Source organism: Numenius arquata, chromosome 2, assembly GCF_964106895.1.
Source record: "Numenius arquata chromosome 2, bNumArq3.hap1.1, whole genome shotgun sequence".
Classification (NCBI taxonomy): Eukaryota; Metazoa; Chordata; class Aves; order Charadriiformes; family Scolopacidae; genus Numenius; species Numenius arquata.
In genome coordinates this window covers 63,113,030-63,137,966 of record NC_133577.1, presented here as the reverse complement: position 1 = coordinate 63,137,966, position 24,937 = coordinate 63,113,030, and the positions used below count along the sequence as shown (strand labels likewise).

General features: G+C 41.0%; 1 protein-coding gene across 1 annotated transcript in view; it reads left to right on the top strand.

Annotated features, from left to right (window-relative positions):
• The window catches only part of PTPRO (protein tyrosine phosphatase receptor type O), a 151,849-nt gene extending 129,218 nt beyond the window's left edge, over nt 1–22,631 (top strand). Inside the window, 11 exon segments of the mRNA XM_074168585.1 lie at nt 1,839–1,907; nt 5,334–5,417; nt 8,812–8,847; nt 10,351–10,432; nt 11,439–11,529; nt 12,059–12,135; nt 14,518–14,652; nt 15,645–15,767; nt 17,331–17,485; nt 19,974–20,109; nt 22,527–22,631. Coding sequence (XP_074024686.1) covers nt 1,839–1,907; nt 5,334–5,417; nt 8,812–8,847; nt 10,351–10,432; nt 11,439–11,529; nt 12,059–12,135; nt 14,518–14,652; nt 15,645–15,767; nt 17,331–17,485; nt 19,974–20,109; nt 22,527–22,631 — 1,093 coding nt within the window.
• The last annotated feature ends 2,306 nt before the right edge of the window (nt 22,632–24,937 follow it).

Below are 24,937 nucleotides of genomic sequence, written 5' to 3'. Positions count from 1 at the left end.
CAAAATAGTTTTCTTGATGCTGTCTAGCAATATCATGTCTTCTCCCTCTATCTACTTTCATTCTTGACCTGAGTTATAAGCCTCAACCTTTGTATCATTTTGAGCTTTGCAAGATTGGGTCCATAAGAAGTGCAATCCCTTGTTGCAAAAGGATTGTATTAGGAACCTAAAGGATAATTAGGACCTGAGGCAACTGGGCATGAGCAGGACATCAAGATGGTTTGCAAATCTTTCATATGGTTTGGAACGGAGAGATTTTCCATGTCAACAGATAAGATGGTTTGTTCATCAGGTCCAAGATGCTGCATTTCAGTGCCCATGTAAGGCCTCAGCCCTGGCAGCCAAATCCCCAGGACGAGGGAGGATGTACTCAGGGCCCTGAGATTCTCTCCCTAGTGCTAGTCTGCCCCCAAATTCTGGTCTTCCAGTTGTCTGCATTCTGCACTTAAATGGGCTTTCTTTCTGTGGGAACTGCAGCATGAGAAAGAGCATATGGGCTCACCTAGATCTTGCCTTTTTACCCAGCCAAATATACACTGAGACCCACAAATTCTAGAAGGGACCTCAGGTCTTACTGTTCATGTATAGCGTTAATGATCCCCATTTGTTCTATCATACAGATGAAGGGGAAAATTACCTTGCAGGAGTAAACTGTTTTTACAGAACCTTCAGTTCCTTCAGCTACCTGCACCAATCAGTCGTACCTGAATATTGAAAGTAAATTTCCTTTTCCTGGTGGTCTTATCTGTATCAGTTCACTTTAATGTGGGTTATGTTACGGCCTGAGTGAACTGTGGATGTTTCTCCAAACCCTCTGTATGTGATTCCTCTCCTCATTTTGGAAAGGTCCTGGAGTCTTCATCCTTTTATAATCTATGTAATATATTTTATATTAATTTACTCTCCTGTGTCAAGAAAGGAAATGATTTCATGTAAAAAAACCTTATGTGAAGAATCTTGCACTTGGCTACCAAGCAGACACTGCATTTTATGTGCCATGCCTTGGTTATGTATTCCATGCAACAGATGACCATATCACACACATTTTACAGGTTATCTCTTTCAGTGGACATTATGTGTTTTTTTCCTTTTACATGTAACTGGCTCTGTGAAAATCCCAGCTAAATTAATTCTCGTTCCTATTTAATTACTGTGCAGGCAACTCAAAGCTTTTTCTCTTCATCACTGCTTCTAGCTACAGAAGATAAAAACCCCAGGAGGAAATTAACAAAGTTAATCCAGCGAGAAGCTGCAAGCAACCATTTGCTTAAATCAAGAAATCAAAAATAGTCAAGTCAATTCACCACGTGTAGCTGAAAATAATGGACTTGTGACAAATTCACTGGAATGTTATTCAGGAAATTCAGAATTTTTTTCTAAATTCTTTTGTGAATCCAAAATTACCATGCTCCTGTCAAATACAGGCAATTACACATCTTCTCTTTAGAGTTGGGACAGTGAATATTTAGTATAGAAAGAGAAATTATTTAGCATGTGTACAGAGGTCAGCAACTAGTCCTAGTGTCAGACTATAGAAAGCCCAAATATGAACAGAATAGGTCTGTTTGAGATCTTTATTAGCAACCTCTCCCTTGTTTCACTCTTTTAAAGCATCATGAGGAAACATGATCTCAGGTGGTGTCAAACATTTAGGGGTTTTGCAGGACTATGTTAAGGGATTTCAGTTATGTTTATCACAGATTATTTCAGACCTCGTTACAGATGTGAGTGTTCAGCACTTCTCCACAACTCTGAGAGTCCTCTGTTAAATCAACATCATTGCAAGCCTTGTGAATCCAAAAATGGTAACTTTGTACTCAATGGTCTTCCTGAAACAGGGAGTGCGGGGCTGGAACCTTTGTCAATTTTGCATCTTTAGAGAGAGATGGAAAGCTTCCTTATAATTGGTGAGTGTTTGAAGTAAAGCTTTTTATTATGTCTTTCCCCATCTTCGCTTTTTGGCAAATATAATCTTTAAATCTTAAGTGCTTATTTTTTATGTCATGATTGTCCCTGCTTAAGATAAAACTACTATACCTGTTATTTTAGCATTTTACTTCTTGAATGATGACTCAAGACTATGTATTCTGTCACCTGCTATTTTTAGTAGGGAACGATGTATATAAATGTCAACCAAGTTGCATAGATGTGTTTTGGGAGGACTTTTTTTTCCTTAGAGGCATATTTCCTAAAATGACACAAGTGCAGAAACTTTTTCTGTAAATCCATTAGCACTTCCATAGAGTTATATTTACTTCCAGGAGTAAGCTTGCCTGTAGATAACCAATTAGCAACTGTCTTCACACAGTACCACTAATTAATTTTTCCTTGCTTTGCAAGACAAGGACAAGCCAACTCAAATATTTACTGTAACTTAATATTCAGTGCTGTTGAAACGACTAGAAAAAAAAACACTAAAACACATTCTTGCTAGTCTGGAAACCACCTACAAGAGTTGCAGGCTCTGACTATGGACTCCAAGCCATCACTGAGACCATCAGCCAAAGAGAAGTGTTTGAACAAAGTCTGTAGGATAAGCTTTTCCAGAAGCAAAAAGGCTCTGAGACCTACCTGACTAGCACCGGTGTGGTCATTTTCATTCCTGTTTTGATAATCAAATGGGTCCTACTGACTGACCCAAGGTTTACTGTTTTGTTATTAGCAATTTCTGCAAAAAACCCTTATGTCTCTCAAGGCAAGTCCAAACACAGCTATTTAACAGCATGCTGTCAGCCCCCTAAAGCCCCATTCCAGTATGTAGGAAGAAGAAAATAGGAGCCTTGGTTTTACACCCATGGTCAACTTTGTTGACAGCCAAGAAGTTGGAAAGGAGTTGGTACGCAGGGCACTGCTTCCATGATCTCATAGGACACAGCCTGCCAGCAAGGACGGGATTAAATGGATTGACACTGCACCACAACAAGCCTTTTGCTAATAAGCGTGCAAACTGAACTAACAAGCCCAGCAAATCTTGTCAATACCTCACTGTGCTGCTAATTAACTGGATATTAAACAAGCTTCACTTGCTTGGTTTAGCTTTAATAGCAGCCAGCTGTATGCAGTACAAACTAATCTCTCTTTCAGCTTCTCTTACTTGGACTATATTAATGGCAAAGAAGGCAGAAGATCAAACGCTCATGTTAATTAAATATCCAAGCTTGAATCAAATGATTAAACTAGCAACAGATGTTATTAAAACCATAAAAGGCTTTTTATGGGAAGAAGAATTAATTAATAGGTTTGGATGTGAATGTGAAGGTTCTTGTTGCTTGATTTAGTATAAGTGTGTGTATGTGTGTGTCTATATATATGTGTATATATGCGTATATGTATACATATATAAGTTATATTATAAAAATATAAATTGGGAAAAGTATTCCTGCCTAATATCTCCACAATTTTTTGATAACTGAAGGCAGTGTGTCCTTATCTTATGGCTGCAACTTAGTTAGTAAAGCTATCTTGTTTTGTGTGCCTTTGTTGTCTAATGTCAAGACCAGTTTCATTGTCCATCCAGGCAGCCAAATGGAAAATATGGCCCTAAAGACAGGGAGAAGGATTAAGAAACCCATTTTTCTTGTGGTCATTCCAGGGATCTAGCAAGGGAGATATGGGCACATCTACTGCTTCCTAAGGAAAGCTCAGCTCAGCAGAGTTTTCAGGATTTGAGCAATATCTGCATCTCTTTCTTTTAATTAAATAAAATTGTTCAGTACACCTGAGCAGTAGGTGAAAGACTATATCCTTCCGGCAAAACAATATTGTACTTATTGGGCAATTATGTATTTTTCATATGTTGAATAAAATCAATTGGTTTAGATGTCGGAATTCCTAATCTGTGAACCGTGTAAGTAGGTCTGCAAGCACATTCGCCTATGATTTGATAAAGTGTGAAAATGTCTCATGATGATTTGATGGTGAAAGAAGACTCAGGTTTGAATAATTCTCTCTGCCTCTGAAGGCAAGAGGAAGCAAAATCCTCACTTTGACTTTCCCAAAGGAAAGAGTATTCCAGCCATACCATCACTTCTCTCTTCTAAGCCTAATGAATACCTCTCTGGCCCTGATGCTGCAACCAGTATGGCATATGATTAACTAAAAAGGTCAGTCGCTTCTGCCTGAGCCACACAATCCCTACTGACATCAGGAAAGGTGCCTTGCAGAAGCTGCGCTGCCCATTTGCTCTTCAGCAACAAAATTCATTGAAGCAGGACTTGGAGTTTTCACTGCGTGGGCAAAAGTTTTCCACCACTGGTTGGAAGATTCAGATCAGAGATTATTATATTTGACCTGCCTTGCTTATCAGGGAAAACACAGTATCTACCAACTTCGTAAGAGCCAAGAGTACTGAAAAAGGAAATTTCACTTTGGTTCCTCTTTAGAACAGCTGTAGAAGGATGGTATTGCTTTTAGAACAGCAGATTTTCTGATGGAGAAAAAACACTCTGAGGGTATATTTGGCAAAAAATCCTGCTACTAGGGCAATTTTTGTTTAAGTTCCATGAGTTTTTCACGTTGGCAAAGTACCTGTAACCCACTCCACCAAAAAATAGAACAGGCCTGAGTGGGTTTTCTGGATTAATGCATAGCAGAACCTGGTAAAGAGGTTGCAAATACAGAAGTTTAGAATGACTTTGTACTCAGATTTCCTTTAACCACAGTGAAACCTGCTGTGAATAGTTATTCATAGAAACCACAGTTAGGAGAAGTTCAAATAATGTTTTGCTGAAAACCTAGGAGAGAATTTAGAGCACTTAAAAATTGGAATCTGCAACATGTTATATAAGATATTTTCAGAAATCTGACTTGATAGAGGGTATTAAGAGATATTAGAATTCATCTCTGGTACAGATGTTTTGATATCCATAGGATCACTGACAGGAGCAAGCATGGGAGATTATCATAGTTGTACTTGGTACAAACAAACTATGTCTATCCTGAAATATCTCAACACGTCAGAAAATAGACTTAGCAGCACCTATGTAACGGTCATAAACCTGTGGATGAAATTTTCAAACATGTTTTACTCTCTGAAAATCTGCCAGTTTATCAATTAACATTGATTTAGAATAACAGGCCTGAATCAATACCATAAAACACATTTATTTTGATCATGCAGAATTTTATGTTGGATAGCTGGAAATCCTGCATAGGGTGTCAGGTTGAGGAGTAAAATTCTATGGATGCTAATTATATTCTTATGAAGTAAGAGGAAGCCTTTATGGATTTAACTGATTTTTAAAATAGAATTTGCTGATCTCCTGATTTCTGTTTGTCTTACTAACTCTCCTCACTTTTTCATCTTTATGTATGTTATTTATTAATGCTCACAGGCGTAGAAGTGTATTTGCTTTCCTAACTCTGCTACCCTCATGCCTTTGGACTGATTATCTTTTGGCATTTTATATTAATCCTTGGTAAGTGATTTACTTGTTTTTCCATATGCAATGTGTAAACAATGTTAATTTCTAATACATGAAAAATGTGTGATACCTTTGTTTCCAAATGGGTCAAAGCTTTTGAAGATATATTTTTCTTGTACTAGAACATGGATTGGAGAGGATGTGGGTATCAAAGTATTTGCTACCCTGCTTCATCTAGTTTGTCTGCTTATGCTCCAACCCATTTTGGTATTAAAGAGCTAATCTTACAATGGTCATCATAATTCATTTCATTGCTCTCTTTGCAATTTTTGCCACTTCATTATAAGTCCTGGCTTCTTCTGTCCCAGTTATTCATCTGTTCATTGCCTGGCATTGCCTTCTGCTGCTGCTGCTTTTCTATTACTAAAAGAATGTCCCCCACCTGTTTGGTGTGTGATGTCAAATACCTTAGTTTTTAAAGGTGTGGTGATGCTCTCCTGACATCAGTAAAAGCTTTGCTTTTGGAGACGTCAGTTCACTGAGAATCGATAGAAACTGTCAGTCCCAAAGTGTAAAAATTGGGTCACTGTGTGTGCATCTCTGTCTGTATGTGTGTATATTTAATAGTTAAGCCTGTAAATAATTTATAAAGACTTAGTAAATGACTGATTGGGTTTTTTCAAAAATACCTAACCAACAAAGCCACAGGTTCTATTTAGAACTAGAACTGTTTTACAAACCATACAGCAAATAATTATAGTGATCTTAAAATGCTTAATTTATAGAAAAGAAACAAGTTCCTGATGGTCTTGAGTCCAAGGTATAGTGATTTACAAAAATGTGGTACCAAAGTTAAGATTTAGTTTAAACCAAATGTTTTCCCTGGTGTTACCATGCAGCACCAAAGACCTGGCAGGCAGTCATCAACACCTTCAGCATAGAGATTTCTGAGGCTGGTTTTCCTTGGGTCATGTTGGGTCTGTAGAAAAACCCGTCTAAATTTTCGGTGGGCCCATAAAAGTGTGGATTTATGTAACTAAAGAAAGGTCCATTTCTTCACATACATCCAGCTGAAGAGCCAATGGAAGTCTTCCACATCTCTCCAAGGCTAATATTATACAGATTTGTAACTTGTCTGAGGTAAACCCAACTAAACGTTGGAGCTGCACAGTGATGGAGGATCAGGCAAGCAGTTTATTATTGTGGGGGCCACACTGATGTCTCTTAACTCCCTAATGGTCAGGAAGCTCAAGGGGGCCACTGTCAATGGCACTGCTGCAAAAAAGAGTCATCATCTTCTTTGGCCCTTTTACCCCTTTCTGTTTAATATGCATTAATATACATCAACTCACCTTTCCAGATGTGTGTCTTTCTCCAGAGGTTTCCTCTTCAATGAAGCTACCTATTTTAGTCTAGAGGACCAAATTTAAAGGAGCTGGAGTTGAATGAGAGGAGATTAATCCTTCTTTTTGTATTTGAATCTATAGGGTAAATGGAAGAACAGATGAAGCACCAGCTAGTGTTTCAAATGTCTTTGTTTTGCACACAAGTTGGTTTAAAACATTTATGAACATTTAGGAAACAATTGCAATGCTAAGAAACAAAAGCCTCTTGAGACTATCAAAGCACAAGAAATTGTTGCTGAGAAATGGATGTCAATCATTGGTTTTATTTCCTCTTGAAGTGTTCCTTGGAGAAGCATTCTTAGAAGCATTCCCATTATAAAGAGCGCTTAGATATTTTTTTCTTTTGAAATGAATTCCAGTGTGCCCAACATTAAAAGGTTTACCACAGTCACAGGGGATAGAAATGTGCTGAATAATTTAGATAAATTAATTTTAAGATTTCTGTGGAAAAAATCTTTGAAGATGTAGAATATATACCACTAGGGTATGTGTATAGAACACATGCATGTGCAGATACTGTACAGATAGTATTTGTATAAATAGCACGGTAGGCTGAAGAGGTTTATAATATTTGCAAAGTAAAGCTTTGCAAAGTAAAGCTCCACATTAGTGTAAAGCTGGTCTAGCTATAGCTCTTGTTAACTCTGCAAAGAAAGCTCCACATCTAAATGGAAATATACCTTGATAAGATAACAAAACTACTACAGCTGCTCCAAAACCTGAACATTTTGTAAAATTTGATTTTGGAAATGAATAATTTTGGTTTTCAAATTTCACTTCTAAATTTACCTTCTTAACTTAAACTTCTAACTGTTAAGTTTGGATGTGAAAAATAAAAATACTCCACTCAAATATTTCTTTCTGTATTTTTACATTGTTTTGAAATTAAAAATCTTCACCTTTAATTTACAGATTGAAGCTATGACTGAAGGTATCCAGAAATCCTTTTACTATCATAATGAAATTAAAAATAGTATCATTATAATGTGATTCATGAACAGATATTGTTTAATGCCAGAGAAAAACAAATATGACACTACTAAAATATCTTCGACGTAAGCAAGAAACTATTTGTGCTCTGTGGCTGGTTTAACGAGGGGCTCAGTGTTTTCAAACCTCTAGCCAAACTACTCCAGGGCTCTCACTTTTTGCATTTAATCTGATTGATTGCTTAACTTTTCTGTGGCAACAACAAGATGAACACAGGCACCACTCCCAAAAAACCCCACATGGTGTTATTTAGTGTAGTGCAGTTCTTAAGTCAATTTCTTATGGGTTATACTGCTCAACACATTCATAAGCTTGCTCTCAACTGTCTTTAGTGAATTATATCACTTATAAATCATGTGAAGACAGTGTATTACATGAGTGGCATAATTATCTCTAGCTGTTAAAAGTCAATTAAAATTATCTAAGGTTTAAGCTTGAGTCCCGCCAAAGTCAGTAGGATATTTCCCATTGTCTTCATTGATCATCATAAGCAGGTTATGAAATAGGTGAAAAATAGTGTTCGGGCCCTTTCCTTTTTCCTTCACCCTGACTTTTTTTGCAAATTTGCAAGTGGTGGTCTTCTGCCTTTGCCCAACAGATGCTTCTTGTTCCCAGTTGCTCTCTAATGTTGGCATCCAGGCTCCAACTGGGGCCAGAGCAGAGCATCCCGGGGACAACTGTGGTGCCCTGGCCCCTGCGACAGCACGGTCCCCTGCCGGGCTCTGCTGGGCTCAGGCCCCGTGGACTCAGTCCCAGCCCACCTGAAGGCAATGGTGCTGTTGGGTCAGGATTTGTAGAGGACCCTTTGCTTGTGTTGAGCACCGGTTTTCCCTTTCACAGACAGGTTGTTCTCAGAGCCACAGAATGGGAAACACATCCCATTGGTGTCAATGGAAATTTTACTCTCAGTTTAAAAATGTCCAAGGTATCATCACCCGTCTCATCCTGAGTATGATGGTGACTAGAAAACATACGTTCTTAAATCAGTACTAACTTTGAATAAAGACTGTACTATAATTTAATGAATGAAAACCACTTTTTTTTTTTTACAGGAGTAAAAATGGATTAAAGAAGAGAAAGCTGACCAAGTATGTAACTTCTTTGATAATTAAAGAAATAAAAAAAATATATCACTTTAGACTAAACATGCATTAGGAGTATATGGTATAGTGAAAATGCAGTTACAGATATAGAAAAGTTCTTGGTAAACACATCCTAAGAGAGATGTCTGAAGGCAGAAAACAAACAATAATTGGACAAAAGCAATTCTTCTCAACAGATAGGTTGTGGTAAAACAGCTCCTTACTGATAGAAAATTAGTCATTGGGGAAAAGATTAATTATCCAACTTAGTGATTCCAACAGAGCTTATCCTTAGTTATAAATGACAAATGGTGAAAAACTGGGATGCATTTATTTCTAGTGTTATTCCCCTCTTGACGTGAGCCTCTCATTATGGTTGTTGCTAGAACATTGGATCATTAACACTAACGGGTAAACAAGAGTAATTAAGTGGTGATAAGACAGGTTCCTTTGGGCATATTGCCTCAAAGCAAATGAAAAGATTACTGTGTACATGCTTCAGTAGCTTGTAAATTAGAGCATGATAATTAGGTGAGGGAAGCTGTTTACCTGTGTTTCGTTATTCAGAGCATTAGCCTAATTATTTCTGTTATGTTCAGAGGCTGTGCCTGTACTACTAACAGATAGACCCTCACCTGGTGAAAAAGTGTGTAGAATGATGGGAGTCCTGAAATCAAGGCTAATTTATGTCTGCTGAAGCTCTGCATGGTTTTGTATAGTTATATGCCACTTCCTTTCAGCCACCATCTCTCGCTCAGGGGAATTCAACCTCTACTGACAAATGTGTATAGTTCTCAAAGCCAGTAGAGAAAGCAGTCATGGCAATAGAGTCCAAAATGCTGTTCTAAGGATTACTTTTTTTTTTGGGGGGGTGGGGAGGGTGGAGGAGGGGGCTTTCTAAAAAATCAAAAGCTAAACATGAAATCTGTTTTTCTGCATGAGCAAAGCTCAAATGAGTTTCAAAAGTGTTTCTGCCAGATGTGAAAAAATCTGAAAGTGTCATTTTACACGGCACAAGAGGCAACTTAAATGAAGCTGCAGCTGCTCTGTTGCCAGAAGCACACTGGTGGGATGGCACTGGGTGACCGCCTATCACAGTGCCACCTGTGCCTTGGGGACGTACCCACCTGCAAAAGCAGTTCAAGGACCAGGGAACCATTCCCCTCGCCTCAGACCAGTGGTTTCTCTCGGGTAGGACACCTCCAACCGCCCCAAACCAGGGTGCTTACTGTCATCAGCACCAGCAGCTGCAGCACTGAGCTTCCCCAGTGGGATCGGCACCCCTCTCTCCGCCTCTCTTTTTGGTGCCCTTACAGTACGATGCGGGTAATGACTAATATGCCCACCATTTGGTGGCACTGAACCACAAGATTATTTTTTTCCTCTTGATTATTGCTTTCTAGCATTAACAGTTGCAAATGCGTATTCATGATTTGATAGCATTCTGGGGGAAAATAGAAATAAAATGTACTAACGAGTAGGTTTTTTCTGTGCGTTTCTCTTTTAAAGCCCTGTCCAGTTGGATGATTTTGATGGATACATCAAGGATATGGCCAAAGATTCAGATTATAAATTTTCTCTGCAATTTGAGGTAAATCTGTGGGGAGCGGCATGCCTGGATCAGCTTTTTCCAGATGTTAGTGCCGTGTGTTCCTGTGTTCTCTATTGTTTAATGTGCACTGTTGCTAGGTGGGTCAGCTTCACTTCCAGTTCTGCAGAATTTAAACGTGGACCTTGGTGTCATTAAAGACTGCATTGAGTGGCTTATCACATTTGGTTCAAGATAATTGTCAGAACAACACACTTCCTTTAAGTTTAGGACATGCTGGCAGCCTGAATTGAATTCGGGATTTTAATGTCGTTATTTTATTTATTTAATGCCCTTAATTTGAGGGGGACCATTTGAGAAGGTAACATCAAATATCTCTTTAAGAGCAAGGAGGTATCTCTAAGACCAGTTCAGGTACATTCTATTAATTACCCAGAATTTAAAGTCAGTTTAGTAATATAAAACTGAAAAGCTCCTATCCTAGAGCTAGGTCCCAGTGATTAAAACATGGAAAGGGAGTGGGGATGACTGCCAGGTGTTGCCACCATTCTGAGTGGTTGACATGTTCTCTTCCTGCCAGTGAAAAGTCCTCTGATGCATCATATATTAGATTTAGCTACTGAAGGTTATGACCAGAAAGATCTTCCAAGCATTCCCCAGCATCAAGTTTAAAAACCACTTGAGAACTTGAAGAAAAACCTTTAAGTGGGGTGGCTGACCACCACAGAAATAACTTATCAACCCCCTGGTTTGACACTATTTTGGCTAATTAAGTGCAGGTGGAGAGGAGCAGCCTGCAGTCACAGCTTTGGATGGCAGCAGTGCCTCGGCAGCATCAGCAGGAGAGACCACATCATTGCTCTCTAGCTGTTTGGAGCCAAACTCAGAGGCATCAGATAAGGAAAGTCAGTGTAATCTTGTTGTCAGTTTATAAAGTGATTTATGAACACTTTCGGTCTGGTACCTGCCATGAGTAATCACTTCGCAAAGAATCATTTTTTGAGCATTTGTGAGTTTGACCTCAGCGTTTTTCTTTCTATTACCCCAGGAGCTAAAACTGATTGGGCTTGACATACCCCATTTTGCTGCTGATCTCCCCATGAATCGCTGTAAAAATCGCTACACAAATATCCTGCCATGTAAGTACAAGACATACACGTTCCTGCTAAAGTCCCTTGAGAGGGAAAGAAGAGCTTTAATAAAAGAATTGGAGAATCAGGGCAGATTTTCTGACTGATAAAAGCCTTTTCTAAAACCTGCCCTTAGAGAGAACCAGGCAGTAGATGTGTTTTGTTAGCTTTGAGGAGACATAGCTTTCTGGGGATGTTTATCAAGACTGGAGTTTGGAGGTGAGAAACACAAGGCTGTTTCTACTACGGAATAGTGTTACTATATTTTTCTTACAATTTTAATGACACCTAAGGGAGGCCAAAGGGATGGCAGTGAGAGGGTGTATTTTGCAGAACAGTAATGATGGTGCATCCATGCAGTGTTTACTGAAGCAAGTATTGCTCTCTCTTGGTAAATATGAGCATTCTCTGGGGATTTTTTTCAAAGATTTTTTCAGTTTTGTCTAGGATTGATTTTAATTTTGACTTGTTGGAGATGAGTACTGCGTTCAAGAGCAGTTCAATCATTGTTCCTGTGACTTTGTGTTTCCTTTTGCAGATGATTTTAGTCGTGTCCGGTTAGTTTCAATGAATGAAGAAGAGGGATCTGACTACATTAATGCCAACTACATTCCTGTGAGTACAGAGACTTTGTCAGTGTAAAGAACAGCGTCCTGCACAGCAATCAGAGCACGTCACCTGCAAATAGCACAATATCTCCTGGAAGCTCAGTCATGTTCTCAGCATCTCCTTCAGCTTTCAGTATCTCGCCTGCAGGGAACAGTGCTTTTCACCAGCCACCAAAAAAAAACCCCAAAACCAAATAATGGTGGGGGTAAAGATTTTTGGCAAATTTTACCACAGTAACACTGGATGGGCTGTGAATCTGTGTGAAACCTAGATTGGTCTGGTAGAGAAATGGGAAGAAAATGTTAGGTGGTCCAGTAGCTTTATAAGAAAGCTAGGAAAAATGTAAACTTTGAAATGCAAAACTTTTCCAGGTTTCTACAGCAGGATTAAGCCAGACACTCCACAATTGACAAAATGCTCACCGCCCAGAGGGTGCGTGGAGGGAGCTTCTGCTTTCTGCCTCGTCTCTGGTGCTCCCTGTGTGCCTCCCTTTGCCTGGCATAAAGCAGCCATTTACCAGGGACTAGCACCCCGAGTTTTAGACTACTTAAAGTATACACAGAGCTGTGGCCAAACAGTTTGACACTGGGGGTGGGCTAAAAGCCTCATCACCTTTTTCCGCTCTCACCTGAGCTTGTGCAGTCACTTAGGCTTACCACTGGCGCTGCTGCAAAGGTTTGCCCCTCTGTTATCCTCCCCCTTGCTGTGGCTCAGTGTAAGCTGTGTTAGGGAGAGCAACGTCTGCTGGGCCGCTTCTCATGGAGAGGAGGCAGGACACCACTGCATCCATTTAGAAAAAGACCTTTCACTTGGGGACCTTAGACAGATGAGCACTTCTGCACCCTTTCTGCGAACAGAAGGCAGAGCTGGCCCTGGCTGTGCTGGAGAGAGCCGAGTCAGCATTATGGAAAAGGGAAGAGCCCTCAGATGAGTTGGTGAAACCACTTCTTTGTCACTGTGGCGTTGCCCATGCGTGTACTGCTGAGCAAGTCGCCTGTACTTAGTTTCTGTGTGTCAAGAGCACGAACCTAAACACTCAAGCTGCAAGTGCCTGAGCTCGCAGTGATTCAAGAAGGAAAAATGTTCCAGTGTTTAAAACTATCATTCACAACTCAGGAAACTTCTATGACATGGGATTATGGATAATAGGATTTTATGCAGCAGTCCTTTCCGGATTGCTCGGTTCTGCTTTTTATAGTTTACATTGCTTTAGTTCTACTTACAGCATAATGCTGACCATAGAAACTGGGACAGGCACGTCATCTTAATGCTTGTCTTTTTCTGACGATTGCTTCTCCACTGAGTAACTCCCTCCAAACACAGATAGTAGTGGTGATTGGTGTCTCTGTGATAATAGAGACCTGACGCTTAGGTCAGACGTAGCCCACGCAGACAAACAAACAGCAAATTCTGTGTAGTGCAAAAACTCAGATTGAGCTGACTTCTAGACATGTCTGGAGGAAGCCATTTGTGTAAAGTGCTCCCAAATCACGAAAATTTTTACAATCTGCATACTGTGGTGGCACAGAAATTGTCCAATTTACATGGGATCATGCTGTGTGTTGGATGTATCTTTTGCTTTTATTAGGAATATCAAATAACTTTCCAAATGTGGTTTTGATGATACAATCTCAGCAAATATGGTTATAGCAGATGCCAAAATGGCCATTCTGTGGATCTTTTTTATTATAGTCTTCATAACAGCCTTTTGGTTTTGGAGAGGGGGAGGAGTCTTTCCAACTGAAAGCGTGTTGATAGAGATAGCAGAAGGAATATATGGATATAAAGCATCTGAGCTTCAATAAAATGTAGCAATGATAATCTGTTAAGGGTGTGGACTCAGCATGTTCTCTATTATTTTAAGCAGAATTCTAATTAATATTTTACTAATTTAAGTCCTTGTGACATAAACACATGCACATAATCCTGATCGTTGCTACCTTCCATTTACATCAGTGACTGAAAATCACCACAGGCACTGCTTGGGATGAGCAGGTTAAGCATCTATAATTGTTTTTATGTCTGTAACTAAACAAACCTTTAGATTATGAAATCTGGAAGAAGCTGGAACTTTGATTTACTATTCTCATTATTTGTTTTTTTTAACGGTGCTTTTCCTGTTCTCAGGGCAGAGAATTTGTATAATAACAGATTCGCCTTCTGTCTTCCATTCTAGATTGCTTATACTTTGGGAGCATCAAAAATTGGTGAAAGTTGTAATCTCAAAATAAATACAAAAAGTGATAAAGTAGTTTCTTTATATTAGAAATCACTTTAAAAAGTACAAAATGAACTTGAGCAAGCTAAAAAATACGTATGCCAGGGAAAAATATGTGTTTTAAAGCATTAATCATGTTGGTAAACAGCACCTGTCACTTTGTTTCTTAGGGTTATAATTCACCCCAGGAATACATTGCAACCCAAGGACCACTGCCAGAAACTAGGAATGATTTTTGGAAGATGGTTCTCCAGCAAAAATCTCAAATTATTGTTATGCTCACTCAGTGTAATGAGAAAAGAAGGGTATGTAACAAAATCTTGTACATAGTATGAAAGGAACTACTGTGAAAACAGATTTATTTTCTAGCGGGTGAATTTGTTTGTATTGTGTTCTGATTATGAGGCAGCAACATAATCAGAACTGGAATGGCACTACCTTCACTTATGGCAGGCATTTCAGGATGGTTAAGGGACTGTATCGTCTTCCATATGAGGAGAGTTTGGAGGAGCTTGGACTCTTCAGCCTCGAAAGGGGAAGGCTCAGGGGTATCTATAAGCACCTGATGGGAGGCAATGGAGACAAGGGACTCCTCAGTGCTGCCCAGTGACAGGACAAGAGGCAATGGGCGCAAATTAAAACACATTAAATTCCATCTGAACATCAGGAAACACTTTTTTACTGTGAGAGCACTGGCACAGGTTGCCCAGAGGTTGTGGAATCTCCATCCCTGGAGATATTCAAAAGCCATTTGGGCCTGGTCCTGAGCAGGCTGCTCCAGGTGGCCCTGCTTGAGCAGGCTGCTCCAGGTGGCCCTGCTTGAGCAGGGAGATTGGACAATCCTTTCCAACCTCAACCATTCTGTAATTCTGTGCTTTTAAGTTTAAATAATAATACAATAGAAGTATTATGCTTTACATTTTTCTTGACTTTATAATAGAAATATTTGGTATTTTTTTTTAAATGTGTGTATTCTTGTTCGCCATGTTTTGTTCCTTTTAGACCTATTCTATCAGAAAAACTAAGAATCTACGAAAACAGTGTGTTTCCATTCTTTGCTATACTAATGTTACCCTTCAGAAAACCAATGTATAGCTTATGTCCATAGTTACACAAGTAGGAACAATCAGGCTGAAAGTCATTACAGGATATATTGCTGTATATATTGCAGTATCAAGTAAATAGTACAGAACAGATTTCTAAAACTGAGTTTCAGGATACTTTTGATTGTGCTCTTTTCTATATGCGTATACGTATTTATGTAAATACAATGAGTATATATTCATTTCCCTTTCAGGTGAAATGTGATCATTACTGGCCTTTTACAGAAGATCCTGTTGCATATGGGGACATCACAGTGGAGATGCTGTCAGAGGAGGAGCACACAGACTGGGTTTACAGGAATTTCCGAATTAGTTATGTAAGTGAAACATTTTGCATGTCCCCGCTAAAAGGGTGGGAGTAATATCGGTCCAGCCTTTTCTTTAACTTTTGTCCATTTCTGGCATTCAGTGGAAAACATCCAAGAGAGAGACTGATGGCCTTACCCTCACTCCACACAGGCAAATGGCTAAATCACAAAACTTTCCTCTAAAATTGTTGTCTCTGTGAATTTCTCAGCAGCAAGACTGAAACAAAAGTAGTACCGGAGCCCTGGACATTCCTGTGATGTCAATAATTAGTGACAACAAATGTGTAAACTTCTTCTAGTCTTTATCTCAGGCATATCTTCTTGCTATGTGCTTTTCGAAACTTGAAAATACCAATGTAGAAATTGAAAATATTTTTCAAAAGAGCAATTCTGCAATATTCATATGTTCCTATAAAGTACTGAAACACACTTGAGAGCGTGTGATTTCCAAATTAAAGCTGTTCAGATTTTCAAGCATTCCTTTCCAGCTTTGTTTTCTGCACCAGCACATTGCGGGCACCAGCTCGTGAAGGAAAGGTTAGAGATATTGAGGGGATGTGAAAAAAGCTGGGCACTGGCACGTCAACACTGGCCCAGGACCTTAGTCCTACCCAGCCATGTCTCCCTGCATTACAAAAGGTGCACAGGGTGCAAGCTAGGAGTTAAAATGTGTAAAATGCAATGTGTTGGGCTGTTGGCATCCATGGAAAATAATGAGGAGACTGCAGTTTGCAATTCAAGTAAACCGTCCTTTACCAAACCCAGGGCAGCTAATTCAGAGTCTTTTGTACTGATCTCTTTTTTTAATAGCCTTTGCCTAAGGATCTGCTGTTGCCTGTGACTGGAGAGGTTACTGCAGCAGGGTTATTTAGCCTGACCCAGAATGACAAAAATAAAAGCATCAATTGCCATGGGTTTTGGTGATTACACCCCCCACTCCTCCCCATCCCCATTTTTTTATTTCCTTTAAATCTCAAAGACTAAATGAATTGTGTTGAGGATCTCATATCACCTAAATCCACTAGAGTTTTTACCATTATGTACCTTTTTTTAATAATAAGGGGTATTTTTCTAAATATTTATATTGTCCCATAATGATTTTTTCTTCCATTTTGGTATTTTTTTTCTTTTTAAACTTGAAAAGAAAAGTCTCAAGAGTCCAGTCTTGATTGTTTGCCAACAGTGTTGTTCTTTATCTGTGGCAAAATAACAAAAGAAGAGGGAATGGAATAGAAAGAGGACAAAAGCTTAAACTTGAAAAATGCAACAATTCTTGATTTAAAAGCAAAATCAAATCAAGCTACCACACAGGGGAAAAAAGCAAAAAACAAAATCCCAAACCAAGAAACAAGAGTCCATGTCTTTTTGATAATGATGGGCTGATAATCAAAGAGCATGTACATTCTTTGCCTTTTTTTTTTTTTTTTTTTTGGCTGACTTTACTTTCTTAGGCTGTATTTTGGGGGGAAAAAAAGCCAACCACAAAATGACAAAAACTCCCTCAGTCTGACTGAGCGTGACTGCACTGTTAAAACTTCTGTGAACATGCCGCTGTTCTGCTTTCCCCATCAGGCTGATGAGGTGCAAGATGTGATGCATTTTAACTACACTGCCTGGCCAGATCATGGTGTCCCCACAACCAACGCTGCCGAAAGCATCCTCCAGTTTGTACAGATGGTCAGGCAGAAATCAGCAAAGAGTAAAGGCCCCGTGATCATACACTGCAGGTAAGCGCTTCAAGGAGATGGAGAACTAAAGGGTGTAACTTGTTAAATAGGTTGGGAAACCATTGAAAGGAGAGATTTTGGGGTTCTGCTCACCTGTTAGCTGGAGATTGTTCTCTTTGGTGTTAAGAGCAAAGGATTGCTCCCCCTCTTTGACTGCAGGGGGCTGGGATTTCAGTCTGCAGCCATAGACATGAAGACACTGCTTTCTGGAGTAGAGTCAGTTCTTTGGATGTTATAAACAAATGGCTTCAGGAGGTGCAGCAGGCAACCCTGATTTACACCAGCTCAGAGCCTGCCCCTGCTCCGTCATTTCCACACCTTGATGATACAGATGGTGTGGTCCGACCAGCAGCCTGCCACAGCGTCCTGCTCCTCCACAGGAGTGTGTCTCTGCACAGATCCTCCTCCTCTGGTCACTTGGTGTTCAGTACATTCAGGAGATGACATGAAGAGCACTATTCTGTGTTAACAGTAATACCAGTATCCCGTGATAACAGTGATACCGGTTTTTCCTTTCTTGGAGAGGAATGTTATTTTATATACTATCAGATTTATCTCTTGTGCATCATCTGGTGCATCATCTGGCCTTTTAAGATGCTCACTTACTTGGCATCTCTGGGGGCAACTACCACGTTAGTGATGATATCATACCAGATCGGTACCTGATGCAACTCCCCCAACTGACTTCAAACTTCTTTGTGGCTCCTACCATGAGAGCTACTCACAACAGATTTGTCAGAAATATATAAATAGATGGGTTGCAGTGGATGAATACGTGTGCATTATGGTGACACACTCCTAACTGAAGTCAAGGCTTGATGAGATTAATCTCAGCCAACCCTACATCACCCACCCCAGAGGCAGCAGTTATGTTGCCACACAACGTGTCAGCACCCTTCAGCACTGTCTTTCCTGGAGCTGATGTGACGGTCAGCACTTAACCCTCTCTTGCCACCACACACTTTCTAGAACTCCTTCCCAGAAAAGAGTCTTTTATAGCAATATCATTGCCAGTTTCCAGATAAGGCACTTAGTGTTCTACTGGAATGCAGAACAACAACAGCATTTGCAAAAGCAGCAAATTGTGCAGCCCATCCCTGTAACTTAATGGAGAAAGTCATAAGCGATATTGTTCTGAGAGTCCTAATATCAAGAAAGGTGCTAGTAAACCAGAGAAGAGATTTATGTGTAGCGTTGCAAAATCAAGACCCTTATATGCCACTTAATTGCTCTGGGAAGGAACAGAAATGAGTATCAGAGAGCTGGGTAACAACTGTAGTATTTTCTTTTTAATTAGGCTGCTTCTAGCAGCAGAGAGAGATATTTTTCAGATAGTATTTTTAGATGTACTGTACATCTTAGACCACATAGATTAAGAGTAGCAATGCTATGGAATTAATGGAAGGGGGGAAGAAAGAATGTATTTATCAACTCCCACAGCAATTGTTCTCAAATGTTAAAGGCGGCACAAAGTGAATCTATCAATTAATGAATCTGTCAAATAAATAAATCCGAAGTTCTGTTGTATTCATCTCATCTGAGATATTGACACTATTGTTAAATCCAACTAAAAAAATCCAAACCTCTTTCATGACAGTTATAATGAATTGTGTTGAGAGGAACTGTTAAACTTTATTGCAAATACTTTCAAGGCTTTCCTGAAAAATGCAACAAGAGAGCAGAAATAACTTTGGCTAAGACACGCACTTCTATCCTTAGTAGAAGTTATGGTGTTGGGACACTATATGAAACTATAAAACCTCTAAAGCCACTCTCATAATGAAATCAGACTTAAACTTTACACGTGAAGTCACAATGCAAAGAATCTTATGCATGTAAGAATCTCTAAATCAAAACAGCGTGTCTTTTTTTCTAGTCACTAAGCTTCCCTTTGGGGGAATGAAGATTTGTCAGCTGAGTGGTTGCTGACTATTTCTGTCTCATGCTCCCAAGGCAGAAGTCCTGGAGTGTAGACTCTTCTGGGTGGTTTGTCCTTTGAGGATGCAGTGTGGCAGTGCGGTGTCTTTGCAAAGCCGAGAGGTTTGCGGCATGGAGAGCTGTGCAGGTTCAACCCCAGCTGCCTCTGTGCGGCAATCACCGCCATGCGGGTCTCTGCAGTTACGGCTACAGCCCCTGCAGTTAGAGGTGTCCCATGAAATCTTTGAGGGAAGCAGCGACAGCAGGAAGAGCAGAGAGCTGAGGGCAGATGAGGGTGTGCACGCACATTCTTCATGTGAGAGCATGAAGAGGAGGACAGATAGGAAGGTGAAGTAATCGCAGAGCCATCCACTCCATGCTTTCTGCCTAAACAATGGATGAAGAGTTGCATGGCATTAAATGCTACAGGTTAACCAGCTTGTCTGACCTCGGGTTAGCTATATCTGATTATTGCAGCTGCAGGACACCTGCTTTTTGCAGTGCCACTGATTTCCCTCTATGTCTCCATCAGATAAGGCTGAAATGAGATGCATTTCTGTCTGTGTTGCAGTGCTGGCGTGGGACGAACAGGAACCTTCATAGCCCTGGATCGGCTCTTACAGCACATCCGTGATCATGAGTTCGTAGATATATTGGGCCTGGTGTCTGACATGCGGTCCTACAGAATGTCCATGGTGCAGACAGAGGTAAGATCCGTTCACTTCAACATGAAGTATCATGTATCATGAAGTATCTGATGAACGTATCATCAGATCTACTTCATACCTCTCTGTAGTGTGTTTACATCCAATCACTGCTGTTCCTCCTGAACACTTGACAAAATAGCTATCAGCAGATATGATTAAGTTTTCTTCTTCGTTGTAATATTGTCACGGTATTGATCTGCTGCATAAGTGGGTCTGATAGTATATCTACAATCTCACTGATGTCTTCCAGAGGGGATGAGTTATTCTCACCTTCTGTGAAATTAATATGCAAAAAATGCATTAGAAGAGATTAACATATGAAATTTTCAAACCATTTTGAAAAGAATTAGGCCTCCTGAGGGGATTAATGGCTCATGAAATGGTATCACTATCGGACAGCCATTCGCGCTTGTTCAAGAGGGCATCATCTAGCCAAGCAGAGGAACTCAGTTACACAATGGTAATAAAAGTAACAAGCAAAACAGACAAAAGGATTATGAATCTGCCAGACACCCTCCTTGCCCCTCTTTCTGCTCAAATAACTACTGGGTATTTCTTTTTCTGTTCTTAAGGCAAATGTCAGGAGAACAGTCGTATTGTCAGAAGATATAACAGAAAAAATCACAGTGTCTTTTTCCAAAGCAGAAGCTTTTACGCATCTGAAACCTTCCCAGTTCCTCTAGTAATGAGGGAAAAATTTCATGCCTGTTGTGCTCCTCACTGGTTAGACACAGTGTAAGCTGGCAACCTCCATATGGTTGGAGGTGTCACCATCACTGTTTGCAGGCTAGGGGTGGCAGGTAATTCGTTGCCAAGGATTGCTGAATCCAGAGGAGAGGGAGAGGGAGAGGGAGAGGGAGAGGGAGAGGGAGAGGGAGGGGAAAACCTGCAGTGACAACAACTAGCATCTAGAAATGAAAAAAAGGTCATTATTCTCAGACTATTCTGGATCATTCCTATCAAACTACCAATTTTCATCACAATTCACTGTATTAAACCAAAGATAGATCCTTCTGTAAAAAACAGAGAAATGATGGTTGATTTCAGATGCAACTGCGTTACCCCTCCAGAGGGCATCTGATTTTTTTTTCCTCTTTTTTTCTTTTTTTTCATGTACAAACTCATTACCTGCCTGGGGCTGATGTCAGAGGCTGGGCTTTGGCAGTCGCTGAGCTCCTGATGCTCTAGGCAGTGGCCAAGTCTGGCCGCAGAGGTCACTAGGTGGCACTGGCACTCAGGCGCAGGGGCCACCGAAAAGGCTTTCCTTACAAAACCCAAAACACCACACAGCTCACCTGGCTTCACGACGCCTCATGCACTGGAAACTTGGCAGTGCCTCGCTGAGCAGTTAAAAAAAAAACAAAAGCAAAAACAAAAAACAAATGGCACAGACCCGAAAAGGGGCTTAGTTTGGAGAATACCATGAATTGAAACCAGTCCCTCCAAATTAGTGGGTGTGAGGAAATCTAGGCATTTCTGTGGTCTGAAACATGCTTCAAACTCACATTTGATATCTCCTGGCATCAGCAGACCACTGGGGACAGGGGCTGAAATCCAGACACAGATTTTGGGACAGTTGGTTTTGCTTGAGATCCACTTGTTCCCTGGGCCTCGTGCAAATAAAACTTATTGTAAGGCTTCATCAGGGTTTGCCTTCTGTCTCTTTGAAATCTACAAGTCATCAATTAAGGTTATTCCAAATTGAATTACAGTGTTTAATCTGCATGATGATACTGCTTAGAAAAGCCAGTCCATAACCAAACCCAAAGAGCCCCAGTCTTGTTGCACAAAAACCTGCCCACAGATATAATGGTGCATGTGACTGACCTGACTTACTTGCACAGAGGTTGACAACTCCCCAAATAATTAACTGCTTTGTGAACAAAACCAGCTTTCAGCTTTATATTGGTAAAGAAGCCAAGCACTAAGGAACATGAAGTTCATTAAAATATTTCAGGTGCGTATGCGGTATGGATGCAATTTGTTGCACATAAGGCATTCAGGTACCTTTCTGGGAATTAATTACTTTTCAGTCCATATGAAGTAGACTCACTTTAGCTCAGATCCAACTGATTCTATTCTATTCTATTCTATTCTATTCTATTCTATTCTATTCTATTCTATCCTATCCTATCCTATCCTATCCTATTCTCCCATCGTCATTCAGGTTATTAATAAGTGATTATGATGCCAGGACATCCCAAGTGGATTTTGTGCTTCCCCAGCTGCTCTCTGTATCAATTGCGAGCTATTATTTTGGGAGCTGACAACTGACTGTACGTTGTGAGGGGCTGAGGAGGGAGAGACAGAGAAGCTGTGCAGACTGTTACTGTGGACTATCAAACTGTTTCTCTTTGGGTTTTTGTCATGCTTTCTGAGGTGCAAAAAATGACCACTCGTTTGATCTTTTCTTCCAGGAACAATACATTTTTATTCACCAGTGTGTGCAACTGATGTGGCAAAAGAAGAAGCAGCAGTTCTGCATCAGCGATGTCATATATGAGAACGTCAGCAAGTCCTAGTTCAGAGTCACAGGTGGTAAGTCAGGCACGTGTGCCATGCCCACAGCCTCACATCCCGGGTGCTTGGTGGCAACCAGCATCACAGGTGGCTGCTACAGAAGCTTTGGTGGGGATTTGGAGCTTTCTGGGCCTCATCCCCCTCTGGATGAGAGGGGAGTGCAGGGAAAAGCCCTCTAGCTTCTCGCAGTAAACAATGTGCTGTATTTTCCATGGCACTGTAAGAAGCCACTGGCTCCCTCATTGTTCGCAGAAAAAGACAAGCCAGCAATCCTGCCTGAGCCTTCTAACCGTTCCCTGCCACCTGCCCTAAGACTCCTTACAAAGCTTAAAGGGGGGGGAGGACTTTAATATCTTCAGTCATTCTCAAGTCACGTGCCAACTGCCGGGTTACTAAGGCCAGCAGAGGTTTGAGGATGCTCTGCCAGCACTGCTGTTGTGGCAACAGAGCCTGCTGGAGAGTGAGATGGTAACCAAAAAGCTCTGGAATGAAACACCGGGGAATTTTTTTCATTAATTTAGAACCAGGGGACAGGAGGGGGTCTCAAACTGGTAGTGCCATTAGCATAAGTGAAGTGACCTTCTTGCCTTTCCACTGAGCCCCGGTGCAACTTGGTCCTGTGGCTCTGATGGGTGGTGTGCTGGTGGGGACAAGCTGTGAGGATGCACGTCACTGCTCTTTAAGCTGATGAGCTTTCATTAGGTGGCAGTAAAAACCCAGCCACAACATTAACATTTAATTTTGGGTGAAGCAGGAAGCTACAGACTATCAACACAAACTGGAGTCTCAAATAGCCAGTGGAGAGTGGGCTGCGGGCACCAGCACCAGTCATCTCTGCTGTGTGTCTGTGGTGTTGCACGCACACCTTCATTAGCCTCTGCTAATTACCCCTGCCCATCAAATGAACCCCGATTTGCCTGACCTTTTTCTAATGTTGAGGCAGTTTACCATCTAGTCTGAGTCTCAGAGCCCAGCTGCTTGTACTGGTGGGCTGCAGTCCCAGCCTGTATGAAGGGCTGGAGGTTCAACAAGGGCAAATGTAGGGTCCTGCACCTGGGGAGGAAGAACCCCAGGCACCAATATAGGTCAGGGATGGATCTTCTGGAAAGCACTACGGATGAGAAGGATCTGGGAGCCCTGGTGGATAGCAAACTATCCATGAGCCAGCAGCGTGCCCTTGTTGCCAAGAGGGCCAATGGAATCCTGAGCTGCGTAGGGAAGAGTGTGGCCAGTAGGTGGAGGGAGGTCATTCTCCCCCTCTACTCTGCACTGGTGAGGCCACAACTGGAATACTGCATCCAGTTCTGGGCTCCCCAAGTTCAAGAGAGACAGGGAACTACTGGAGAGAGTCCAGCGTAGGGCAACTAAGATGATTAAGGGATTGGAACATCTCCCTTATGAGGAAAAGCTCAAAGAGCTGGGGCTCTTCAGCCTGGAGAAGAGAAGGCTGAGGGGAGACCTTATCTATGTTTACAAGTACCTAAAGGGTGGGTTGAAGGATGATGGAGCCAGACTCTTTTCAGTGGTTCCCAGCGATAGGACGAGGGGCAACAGGCACAAGCTGGAACATGGGAAGTTCCATTCAAATATGAGGAGAAACTCCTTTACGGTGAGGGTGCCAGAGCCCTGGAACAGGCTGCCCAGGGAGGTCGTGGAGTGCCCTTCTCTGGAGATTTTCAAGACCCGCCTTGATGCAGTCCTGAGTGGTGTGCTCTGGGCAATCCTGCTTTAGCAGGGGAGTTGGACTAGATGAGCTCTAGAGGTCCCTTCCAACTCTGACAATTCCGTGATTCTGTGAAAAATAAATGCCAAGAACTGTATTTGCTTCCTTTTTTATTTCTAAAGCATTCCGTTTGTTCGGTTCCAGGTGAGACCATGAAGCACACCCATCTTCCCTTGCTTCTGATTTTTTTTCTTCTGATGGTTTGAACGGCCAGTTGTTCTGCCAGGCAAGACCGCTGCTTTGCAGTACACGGACAATGAAAGAAAGAAACTTTTAACTTTCCGAAGCACTGGGGAGACAAAGCCTTAACGAGCCTGCGGTGTCTTTTGAACTGTTTCATTTCTGGACATTTTTTTAAAATACCGGACCAAATTCAACTAAACAACATGAAGGAAAAGACACTATGTGTGCATAAAACAGATTGCTCCAGATTTTGGGTTTTTGTTTGGTACTTTTGGTTAATGTTTTTCATTATTATTGGGTTTTTTTCCGTGCAGGTTGGGCTTAAGGTTAAAGTAAGTGCAATATTTTTTTAATGGTTGACTGAAGAATTTTCTTCATGTGTCACTGGTCTGTGCTAACGTC